This window comes from Pelobates fuscus, chromosome 10, assembly GCF_036172605.1.
Source record: "Pelobates fuscus isolate aPelFus1 chromosome 10, aPelFus1.pri, whole genome shotgun sequence".
Classification (NCBI taxonomy): Eukaryota; Metazoa; Chordata; class Amphibia; order Anura; family Pelobatidae; genus Pelobates; species Pelobates fuscus.
Genome location: NC_086326.1, coordinates 91,223,385 through 91,235,698, shown reverse-complemented (window position 1 = coordinate 91,235,698; position 12,314 = coordinate 91,223,385). Strand labels below are relative to the sequence as shown.

At 44.8% G+C, this 12,314-nt stretch overlaps 1 protein-coding gene across 1 annotated transcript in view; it reads left to right on the top strand.

Moving 5' to 3' along the window:
• Positions 1–12,314, top strand: part of ALOX5 (arachidonate 5-lipoxygenase) — a 109,732-nt gene that overhangs the window by 56,903 nt on the left and 40,515 nt on the right. The window contains exon 8 of the mRNA XM_063433939.1: positions 10,471–10,674. Coding sequence (XP_063290009.1) covers positions 10,471–10,674 — 204 coding nt within the window. The remainder of the gene's footprint in view (positions 1–10,470; positions 10,675–12,314) is intronic.

The following is a 12,314-nucleotide window of genomic DNA, read 5'->3' as shown; positions in this document are numbered from 1 at the left end:
TGCATTAAATATGTAATACAAGGTTATATATTGGGTGTATATTTTAAACCTGTATGTGCACAGCATCGACAATAAATCAAAACAAAATCAGGATGATATTCTACTTTAGTAAAATAAATCCAACGAGCAGTGGAAAAAGGATTTTCCCAACACTAAATGACTATCGTTGTAGTTGTTATTTTGTATCTGATATGGTGGCTAATATTTTGTAAGGGTTGGTTAATAATTAAAGCTAAGGCATGCATTGATCACTGTTGGAATGTGATGCCTACAGGTGTTGAGTCTAGGTAAAAACAAATTTATAGAGGGTGAGGTAGAGTTCTCTGTGAGCTTGATGAATCTAGAATGCATCATTTTGCTTCATAAAGTTTGTGATAAATCATTTTCTAATACATGACTTTAGTGTTGAGTAATTTTATTACATGGAATCATGGTGTCCTTTCTCTGAAAGTATTCATAGTCATCCTCCTACGCAAATGATTCGGAAATGAATGAGAAATTTGATTATTACAATGTCTCATTTACTATGTTTACTATTCAAATGATTCTGGTGAAAGTGACTAGCAAAATTGAAAAAGGGGAAGGAAAATGGTTGTTAGAGTTCTAATGTTGAAGGAAAGTGTGACTAATAGACCAGTGGAGGAAATTCATATTTTTTTGCACGTAAGATTTTATTTGTGTTATAGATATGAAAAAACGTATCATAACATTCCTTAATAAAATAGCAGTTCCCCAAAGACACTGTATTGGTGTTGGTACATATACAAGTAAAAACAAACTAGAAACATGAAAAGAAATGGGTGGGGGAAAAAAGAATAGATCATCTTAGGTAAGAAAAAAGGGTAGGAAAAAAAACAAGGAGTTATTTAGAGAAGGGTAATTATTTGGGACAGTCAGATGGAGTAGGTCTAATTTAAGGATACAAATTATAACATCAAGGTGTCCAGCTATAGGGACATTATACACTGTTTAATAAATATACCCTAATGAAAACATGCATGCATTTACATAGTTACATACAGGCCGGACTGGCAAAAAAGTTCAGCCTGGGCATTTTTGTATCACAGCGGCCCACTCAGAAGGGGGCGGGGCAGAGAGGGTGTGTTTTGTCATCACCAATGATAAACACGTCTCCTCTCAAAGTGAGCATGTTGGTTCAATGCTCTTCCAGGGTAGACCATGCGCAAAGCTCTTCTGAAGAGCTCTAGCATGAAAAAAAGCCCTGTATTTGTTCTGCACAGTGCAAGCAAATTGAATAGCATGCTTGCACTATGTTTCATTGCAACTTGTTTCTGGTGTCTCTATAAATGGGATACCAGGAGACAAAAGGGCCAGGAAAGAGTATTGTGCATGTGTTTGGAGCCTGCTTGTGAGATTGCGTGTGTGGAGAGTGAGCTGATTGTGGTGTGGTATTGTGTAATAAGGTTGGCTTTAGTCGTGTTGTGTTTGTGGTGTAATGTAATGGATATGTGGCTAGGGGCTGTAGAGAATGTGTGTATAGGGGATGTAGCAAGTGTGTGCATATGGAAATAGTGTGTGTGTATAGGTGATGTAGTGTTTATAGTGGTTGTAGAGTGTGTGTTAGGAATGTAGTTTGTGTAGGTGGTGCAGTGTGTGTGTTTGAAGGACCCTGAATATGTATAGGAGATCTAGTGAATGTGTGTATATAGGGATCTAGTGTGTGTATGTGTGTAGATGATCCAGAGTTGGGTAAGGGATCTAGTGTGTGTGTTTAGGGGTGCAGTATGTGTGTAAGGGATGCAGTGTGTGTGAGGGGTGCTGTAGTATATGTATGTATGTATGTATGTGTGTATATATATATATATACTGGCGTACATACCGCGGTCGCAGGGGTCGCAGCTGCGACCGGGCCCTTCACTCCAGGGGGCCCGGCAGCCCTGCCGACCCCTGCAACCGGGTACCCGCCGCCATGTTTTGCGGCCCCGGCCCGCGCGGCAAACCGACGGGGACGCACGTGAAGGGGACCATGCTGTCAGGGCCACCTGATGGAGATGGATTTCCAGGGGGCCCGGTCAGTGCTGGGCGCTTTAACAGCGCGACCGGGCCCGTGTAATGATGTCAGGCAGAGCTGGGAGGAAGTGACTGTCCCGTTCACTCCTCCCAGCTATCTGACAGATAGGAGGAGGGAGTCAGAGTGGGAACTCTGACTCCCATCAGGCTTAGCCCCCACAGGACCCCAGGGAAAGTCATCCTCCTGCAAAAGGTAGGAAACAGGAGGGTGACTTAAACATTTTGTATGTGTCTGTGTGTATGTCTGTATGTATGTGTCTGTATGTATATGTCTGTGTGTGTTTCTGTCTGTGTGTGTCTCTGTATGTATGTGTCTGTATCATACAGACACATACATACATACAGAGACACACACACACATAGAGCAGAGTAAGTGATGAGAACCGCACTCAGTCCCAACGGCCAAGGGTGCTCCAGAGCAGGACCAGCAATCCCAGTACAATAATCAAAGAAGAAAAAACTCACAGGCACTCCAACTTCAAGCCGCAGGCAGATTTATTATGACAGAATGCAACGCAACGTTTCGACCGGAAAGGTCTTTTTCACACACACATGCATACAGTGACGCACACAGACACATACTGTATGTGTGTGTGTGTGTGTCAGTGTTTATGTGTCTGTGTGTGTGTATGTATGTGTCTGTGTGTATGTCTGTCGGGGGAGTGTGTCTGTATGTATGTATGTGTCTGTCGGGGGGTGTCAGGATCGGGACAGGGATCCAACACGCAGAGTACAAAGAGTGGAAAGGTACGTATACCGGGCCTTAGAATGGCCGGACTAACGTACCGAGAGTAAAGAATAGTCAGAGGCAAGCCGAGGTCGAGGGAACGAGAAGACAGATAAGCGAGAGACAAGCCGGGTCAAGGGATAACAGAGAAACAGGGTAGTACAACGAGCCGAGTCAAAACCAATGGAGCAAACTAGAATACCAGAGCACTGAGTGACTAGACAAGCTAGAACCACGACAGGGCAATGAGCTGAAGTAAGGAGTAAGCTTAAATACCCTGGCTCTGGATGGAAATCACGCCTCTGACAAGTACCGATTGGATATCGGACACTTGAGTGACAGATAGCTCGTGCTAGCGTCATGACGTCACGTATTGAGCGTCCTGCTAGAAAAGGACGTGGATTCCTCGCGGCCGGTGTTTAAGTGACTGGATGAACCGCGAGGAACGGAGGAAACAGCTCGCCTGGACGGATACACCACCAAGTCTCTACCTCCCTTAGAGGTAGAGGCCTCAGGTACCCTGACAGTACCCCCCCTCTCAGATACGCCCACCGGGCGGAATGAACCGGGGCGAGATGGGAAGCGAAGGTGAAATGCTCTGCGAAGGCGAGAAGCATGGACGTCCTCCTGAGGTACCCAACTCCTCTCCTCAGGACCATATCCCCTCCAGTTGACCAGATATTGCAATTTTCCCCTTGAAATTCTGGAATCAATGATGGAGCTGACCTCGTACTCCTCCCGACCCTCCACCTGAACAGGGCGAGGCGAGGAGACCTTAGAGGAGAATTTGTTGCAAATGAGGGGTTTCAACAAGGAGACATGAAAAGAGTTAGGAATGCGTAAGGCAGGTGGCAGAGCAAGGCGATACGCAACCGGATTGATACGAGTGAGAACCCTGTAAGGACCTATGTAACGAGGAGCAAATTTCATGGACGGAACTTTTAGGCGAATATTCTTAGTACTCAACCATACCCTATCCCCAGGAACAAAAACAGGAGCCGCTCTTCTATGTTTGTCAGCGTGTTTCTTGAACAGCGAGGAACTATGTAATAGAATTTGTCGAGTCTGATCCCATAATTTCTTCAGGTTGGCGACATGATCATCAACCGACGGTATCCCCTGAGAAGAGGAAACCGAAGGAAAAATCGAAGGATGAAAGCCATAGTTCATGAAGAAAGGGCTAGAGCGAGTTGAATCGCAAACAAGGTTATTGTGTGCGAACTCCGCCCAAGGAATCAGACCGACCCAATCGTCCTGGTGTTCGGAAACAAAGCAACGCAGATACTGTTCGATCTTTTGATTAGTACGTTCAGCAGCTCCGTTAGACTGAGGGTGATAGGCAGAGGAAAAGTTCAATTTGATGCCCATTTGAGAACAAAAGGATCTCCAGAAACGTGAGACAAATTGAGAACCTCTATCAGAAACAATCTCTGAAGGGATCCCATGTAGACGAAAAACTTCTCTCGCAAAAATCTCCGCCAATTCAGGAGAAGTCGGAAGTTTAGGTAATGGCACGAAATGGGCCATCTTGGTAAATCTATCCACCACCGTGAGAATAACAGTCTGTCTTTTGGAAGCAGGCAAATCAACGATAAAGTCAATGGACAAACAGGACCAAGGTTTCTCAGGAATGTCCAAGGGGTGTAACAGGCCACATGGGGATGCATGAGATAGTTTAGTCTTGGCACAAGTCTCACAAGCTGCGACGAACTCCTCAATATCCTTACGAAGAGAAGGCCACCAGAAATCCTTGGATATCAGAGAGTACGTCTTGCGAATACCAGGATGACCAGCTATTTTACTTTCATGAAAACATTGTAAGAGCTCCAGTTGAAGTTCAGGAGGAACAAAGTTTCTTCCCTCAGGAGTGTTTCCGGGAGCTAGATGTTGTGACTTCAAGATCTGGTCAAGTAGCGGGGAATGAATTTTGAGACTGGTATTAGCAATAATATTGCATTTGGGTACAATGGAAGACAAAAGTGGTTCAACTGAAGCAGAGGGTTCATATTGGCGAGATAGCGCATCGGCTTTAGAATTCTTTGACCCAGGTCTGTAAGTCAGAACGTAATTGAAATGGGTAAGAAACAACGACCAACGAGCCTGCCTGGAGGACAGACGCTTGGCCTCTCCGATATAGGACAAGTTTTTGTGGTCTGTCAGGATGGTAACAGGATGTAATGTACCTTCCAATAAATGTCTCCATTCTTTCAAAGCCTTGATAACCGCTAGTAATTCTCTGTCACCAATGTCATACCTGCTTTCAGTACCGGTCAATTTTTTAGAGAAAAATCCACATGGATGTAATGGTTTATCAACACCCAACCTTTGAGATAGAACAGCACCCAAACCAGTCTCTGATGCGTCTACCTCGAGCAAAAATGGCAGAGAAGTGTCAGGGTGAACTAAAATTGGAGCGGAAGCGAAAAGCTCCTTGAGAGTCTTGAACGCAAGGAGAGCTTCAGTAGTCCAATTCTTAGTGTCAGCCCCCTGTTTGGTCATGTTAGTGATAGGTGCAATAATGGAAGAATAGCCCTTAATAAAGCGCCTATAATAATTGGAAAAACCAATAAATCTCTGTATGGCTTTAAGACCTGTGGGTAAAGGCCACTCTAGAATGGATTGGAGCTTATCCGGATCCATCTTAAATCCCTCCCCAGAGATCACATAGCCGAGAAAGGTTACCTGGGTTTGATCAAAGCTACATTTCTCCAACTTGCAGTACAAGCCATGCTGGAGAAGCTTGTGCAAAACCTTCCTGACTTGTTTGTGATGAATCTCAATGTCACTAGAATGAATGAGTATATCATCTAGGTATACAATGACGCACTCTTGCTGAAATTCCCTAAGAACCTCATTAATCAGATCTTGGAATACTGCCGGCGCATTGCATAACCCAAAAGGCATGACAGTATATTCATAGTGGCCATATCGAGTATTGAATGCCGTCATCCACTCATGTCCCTGCTGGATTCTCACCAAGTTATATGCCCCTCTGAGGTCTAACTTGGTGAAAATTGTAGAGCCCTTCAAACGATCGAAGAGTTCGGTGATCAAGGGAATCGGGTAGGCATTTTTAATGGTTATCTTATTCAAACCTCGATAATCAATACAAGGTCTCAAAGAACCATCTTTCTTTTTAACAAAAAAAAATCCAGCCCCGGCAGGGGAGGAGGACCTCCTGATGAATCCCTTGTCTAAATTCTCGTGAATATATTCCTCTAGGACTGAGTTCTCCTTTATAGATAATGGGTATACATGACCTCTGGGAGGCATGGTACCAGGGAGTAGGTTAATTTTGCAATCAAAGGACCTGTGTGGGGGTAAGGTATCGGCTTTCTTTTTGTCAAATACTGCCTTTAAATCTAGATACTGAGGCGGAATTTGTGTCTCTGTAGGATTGTCAGAGGTATTCGATGTATTAGTTAATCCAAGAGGTAAGACCTTCCGCAAGCATTTTTCTTGACAATTCTCTCCCCACGAAACTATCTCCCCTGATTCCCAATTAATAATAGGGTTGTGTCTCCTCAGCCAGGAGTACCCCAGAACTATGGGAATAGACGGAGAAGAAATGAGCATCAAGGATATATCCTCTTTATGCAGGATGCCAACAGTCAAGTTAATCGGTATGGTCTCATGAAAAATAACAGGCTCAAGTAACGGTCTACCATCGATGGCCTCAACAGCCAGAGGTGTCTCTTTTAACTGGGATGGAATAGCATGCTTGGCAGCAAAACCCTGATCTATAAAGCTCTCAGCAGCTCCAGAATCGATTAGTGCCATAGTCTTAACTACTCCCTTCTCCCACTTTAAAGAAACGGGTAACACAAGCCTGAGCTCCTTGTAGTTGTGAATAGAGGACAAAGTAGAAACACCCAAGGCCTGTCCTCTAGAGGAACTTAGGTGCGAGCGTTTCCCGAACGATTGGGACAATTTAGGCGTAAATGACCCCTGACTCCACAATACATACATAAACCCTCCCTTCTCCTGTACTGTCTCTCCCTTTCAGTGAGATGAGTACTGCCTATCTGCATAGGTTCAGGAATACGTAAGTCTTCGAACTCAGAGATTTGAAAGGTAGGCGCTAGTTTAAAGGAGGGTCTACGGGTCCTATCTCGAGTGTTCTGCCTCTCTCTTAAGCGTTCATCAATACGAGATATAAAAGAAATTAAATCCTCCAAATTTTCAGGGAGTTCTCTAGTAGCGACCTCGTCAAGAATTACATCTGATAACCCATTCAGAAACACATCTATATAAGCCTGTTCGTTCCACTTAACTTCTGCCGCCAAGGATCTGAACTCTAGTGCATAATCCACAAGTGTTCGATCGTCCTGTTTAAGGCGCAACATTAATCTAGCTGCATTGACCTTTCTGCCAGGAGGGTCAAAAGTTCTTCTAAACGCAGCTACAAAGGCATTATAATTATAGACGAGTGGATTATCATTCTCCCATAAAGGATTGGCCCATCTCAAAGCCTTTTCAATGAGCAGAGTAATAATAAATCCAACCTTTGCTCTATCTGTAGGATAAGAGCGGGGTTGTAGTTCGAAATGGATGCTAATCTGGTTTAGAAAGCCACGACACTTCTCCGGTGACCCGCCATAACGTACTGGTGGGGTAATACGGGAAGAAGCACCTACAGTGGCTACCTCTAGACCTGAGACTGCAGGAGAGATAGAAGGAGTACGTGTCTCCTCAGGTGGATTACTAGCACGAGACAAAAGTGCCTGTAGTGCCAAAGCCATCTGATCCATCCTATGTTCCATGGCGTCAAACCTGGGATCCGAAGAACCAAGCTGACTGTTTGTACCTGCAGGATCCATTGGCCCTGTCGTAATGTCAGGATCGGGACAGGGATCCAACACGCAGAGTACAAAGAGTGGAAAGGTACGTATACCGGGCCTTAGAATGGCCGGACTAACGTACCGAGAGTAAAGAATAGTCAGAGGCAAGCCGAGGTCGAGGGAACGAGAAGACAGATAAGCGAGAGACAAGCCGGGTCAAGGGATAACAGAGAAACAGGGTAGTACAACGAGCCGAGTCAAAACCAATGGAGCAAACTAGAATACCAGAGCACTGAGTGACTAGACAAGCTAGAACCACGACAGGGCAATGAGCTGAAGTAAGGAGTAAGCTTAAATACCCTGGCTCTGGATGGAAATCACGCCTCTGACAAGTACCGATTGGATATCGGACACTTGAGTGACAGATAGCTCGTGCTAGCGTCATGACGTCACGTATTGAGCGTCCTGCTAGAAAAGGACGTGGATTCCTCGCGGCCGGTGTTTAAGTGACTGGATGAACCGCGAGGAACGGAGGAAACAGCTCGCCTGGACGGATACACCACCAAGTCTCTACCTCCCTTAGAGGTAGAGGCCTCAGGTACCCTGACAGGGGGTGTGTCTGTGGGGATGTGTCTGTGTGTGTTGTGCAGTTTGTTGGGGGGGGTTCTGTGGGGGTATGTGAGGGGTGAAGTATGTGTGTGTGAAGGGTAAAGTGTGTGTGTGTGTGTGTGTGTGTTTGATGGATATTGTGAGTGTGAGGGGTGAAGTGTGTGTGTGTGAGGGTGCTGTGTGTGAGGGTGATATGTGTGAGAGTGCTATGGGTGATTTGTGTGAGGGTGCTGTGTGTGAGGGTGCTGTGTGTGAGAGTGCTGTATGTGAGAGTGCTATGGGTGCTGTGTGTGAGGGTGGTGTGGGGGATGTGTGTGAGAGTGCTGTGTGTGAGGGTGATGTGGGGATGTGTGTGAGAGTGCTGTGTGTGAGGGTGATGTGGGGGATGTGTGAGAGTGTGTGCGCCTCTATGTATGTCTGTGTCTGTATGCATGTGTCTGGGAGGGGGCACGGATCAGTTTGCAACGGGGCCCCATGTATTGTGTGTACGCCACTGTATATATATATATATATATATATATATATATATATATATAATTAAAATATGTTTAGATGTATTGTGTGTGTGTGTTGTGCAGTTTGTTGGGGGGGGTTCTGTGGGGGTATGTGAGGGGTGAAGTATGTGTGTGTGAAGGGTAAAGTGTGTGTGTGTGTGTGTGTGTTTGATGGATATTGTGAGTGTGAGGGGTGAAGTGTGTGTGTGTGAGGGTGCTGTGTGTGATGGTGATATGTGTGAGAGTGCTATGGGTGATTTGTGTGAGGGTGCTGTGTGTGAGGGTGATGTGTGTGAGGGTGCTGTGTGTGAGAGTGCTGTATGTGAGAGTGCTATGGGTGCTGTGTGTGAGGGTGGTGTGGGGGATGTGTGTGAGAGTGCTGTGTGTGAGGGTGATGTGGGGATGTGTGTGAGAGTGCTGTGTGTGAGGGTGATGTGGGGGATGTGTGAGAGTGCAGTGTGTGAAAGTGCTGTGTGTGAGGGTAATGTGTGTATGTTAGAAGGGATTGTGTGTTGGGGGGGGTGTAAAAAAAACCAGACATTATATCCCCCCCTACCTGGTGGTGCTAGTGGTGAGTGATAGCAACGCTCGGAATCTCGCGAGAGGAAGCCGGCGGAGCTGCAAGATAGAGCTTTGGCAGGTCCTCCTCTCCCTCCCCAGCCTCATTTCTGTGCAAGTGGGCCAGTGAGGGAGATATTTGATCTTTTTCCCAGCCCAGACTTTCTGTGACTCTCCAATCACAGACTTTCAAATGCAGCTGATGCTGTAAGCCAATCAGTAGCTCTCTATAAAAAAAGGCATGCATCTCAAGCATCATGTGTAAATATGAAGCAATATATGTACATTTTAAGTGAAAGAGTGAAACTCACAAGTGTGTCCCTCTTTTACTTTTATATACAGCGTACAGTATGCATGTTTGTGTCTTATTTATTTTAGATTTTTGCAACCATAACACAAGGAAGTTCCATTTTACTCCTGTACATAAATATTTTTTATCGTGTTCACAATTTGTTGTACTAACTTCACTGTATTGTTATAAATCTTTTGATTAAGGTGATAGGGGAAACACTGTTTTTATTCACTTTTAGTACACACAAAGCAATATTAAGAACCGCCAACACACCTTACTTCTAGATTTTCAGTGATCTTGCATGGATAACATTGCTGGCTAATTCGCCTGGTGGCAGCTGTCTGACACTGAGAAGCACCAGATCATGGCTCATATGGTGATTTGCTCCCACTGGAGATGCATAGACATTCGGAAACATTATTTTTATCTTTCTGCTGGCTCATGGAACTGCACAGTGCCCCTTGTGACTAGCCCACAATTTGGTTTTAGGTAGTGTTATCCCTGAGTGAGGTTGCAAAGGCTAAAGCATTACTTTTGCTCACCAATCTATCTATCAAGACATTCAAAACAATATTTATCAATTTATACAGAAATTTAATTTCAAAGGTTAATCTCAAAATGGTAACTAATTCTGAGAAAAATAACATTGCTGTTTTGACGTTAAACTGATGAATTTAGATATTGTTTATTTTGGATTTCATCACACACACACGGTTGCTGGAAGCTTTAAAATAACAAACTGTGGAATAGGGAAGTTTAAAAATTAGATTTCTCTTTATTGGAAGTGTGTAGGGAGACTGTGTGAGTCTCAGTCTGGGGAGGCATGCCTATAGCTGCATTAAAAAAAATGTGATTTAACTCCTAAATAGCTGAGAATAAGCAGTGACATTGCTGTGTTGTTTTTGTGCTCAGAATGTCATTTTAACAAACCAATGAAGCATTTCCCTCCAACAAAGCAATAACATCTTTGTTTTTCAGCTCAACCAAGAGCCCGGAGTGGAGAATCCAATATTTTTGCCAACAGACTCCCACTATGACTGGTTATTGGCTAAAATATGGGTCCGTTCATCTGATTTCCACATTCACCAAACTGTAAGCCACCTCCTGCGGACCCATTTACTTTCAGAGGTTTTTGCAATTGCTATGTTCCGTCAACTGCCTGCAGTTCACCCTGTATTTAAGGTAAGATCCTACATCCATCTGTCGCTATTTAGTAGGAAATATATTGGAGATTTCTTTCTTTTTTTTTGTAATTAAAGTATTTTAGGTGTGATCAAGACAAAAATAAATGTAACATCAGTGACAAAAAAATAAAACTCAAGGTGAAACAGGTAACAAAAATGCACAGTAATATCTAAAAAGGTCAATATTAATCTCTTCAGTCCTTAAAGTGATACTATAAGTGCCAGGAATACAAAGCTGCTCCCCCTGCCTCCCCTCGCCCGGGTAAATAATTTAATATTTACTTACCTGATCCCAGCGCCGATGTCCCCTGACGCTTCACCCCTTCCAACGGCCCATGATGAGTGGGTGCTAACGCGCATGAGCTGCAAATGCAGCAGACGCATTAGACCCCCCCCCCCCATAGGAAAGCATTGAATCTATGCTTTCCTATAGGGAATATTCTGACGCTGGATGTCCTCATGCAGAGCGTCAGAATTAGATAAGAAATTGTGTACGTGCAAAACAGCATGTCCATTCTTTAAGGCCGTCTTTTCCTGAGAAAGAAACCTAATGAAGTTTTGATGTCTCATGAAATAGAAATCCACCTGTTAGTTTTTTTTATTTTTCTCCTGGTACTAGTTGATACATGATTATAGCTACTGGATACAAATTTTTTTTTTTTTTAGGCAATCTTTGTTTTTATTGAGGCATTGTATACATTTGTACAGAGAATAGACAAATTGAAAGCGTACATAGTCCAATTAGTGTACAACACATCCAAATATACTAGCTCTCTTTTTAAGTTTATAATCCCCCCCAGCCTCAGTTATGAACAGAACAACCGGTTGCAACTGAGCGAACTAAACATTTAAACGTTTTCTGAGTGACGTTAGACAGGAAGGTCGGGTCTAGGGCGGCATGTCTGGCAGTTAGATCATTGTCTTCCGTGCTCACTAAGACCTTACACGAAACTTGGTCTAGAGCCAGTACCGTTATAGTATACGGCAGATTTTCGGAAGCTTCAGTCTCATACTCTAAGCTAATGGTGTCCCGTCAGTTATCTGTCAAGGTGTAGTTGGTTTTGAGTCCGTTGTGTGTGAGTTCCGAGTTAGTCTGGAGTGCCCCGTGCAAGGCGTCATTTTCTGAGTGGGGTGGGGTGGGGAATGGGGGGGGGGAGGGAAGAAAAGGGTATCAGCCAAGGCGGGGAGGGGGGGGGGGAGTCCGCCAGCTCACCTCCGGCCCATGTCCCAGCTCCGAGTTCACATTCAGTCGCCCGTCTATTCGGTCTCCAGCGCTCGTTGTCTTGCCGATCTACGGGCCATGTACTCAATCCAGGGCACCCATAGTCGGGTGCATTTCTCCTCCGTCCCTCTCAGGTCCGCTGTGAGGCTCTCCATGCTGTATATTTCTTCCACCTTTTCCATCCAGTTCGATACCGTTGGTACCGCATTCGTCTTCCAGCGGGCCGGAATCAGACTCTTGGCGGCATTCAGGAAGTGTCTCGTGAGAAACCTCTTGTATACACCAAGGGGCATCGTAGTGTGGTAGAGGAGCATCTGGAGGGGCTGCATCGGTATGTCCGAGTCCTGGATCTCCCGTAGTTTTGCGTGTATTTTTTGCCAAAAGGCGGCTATGAGCGGGCATGACCACCAGATGTG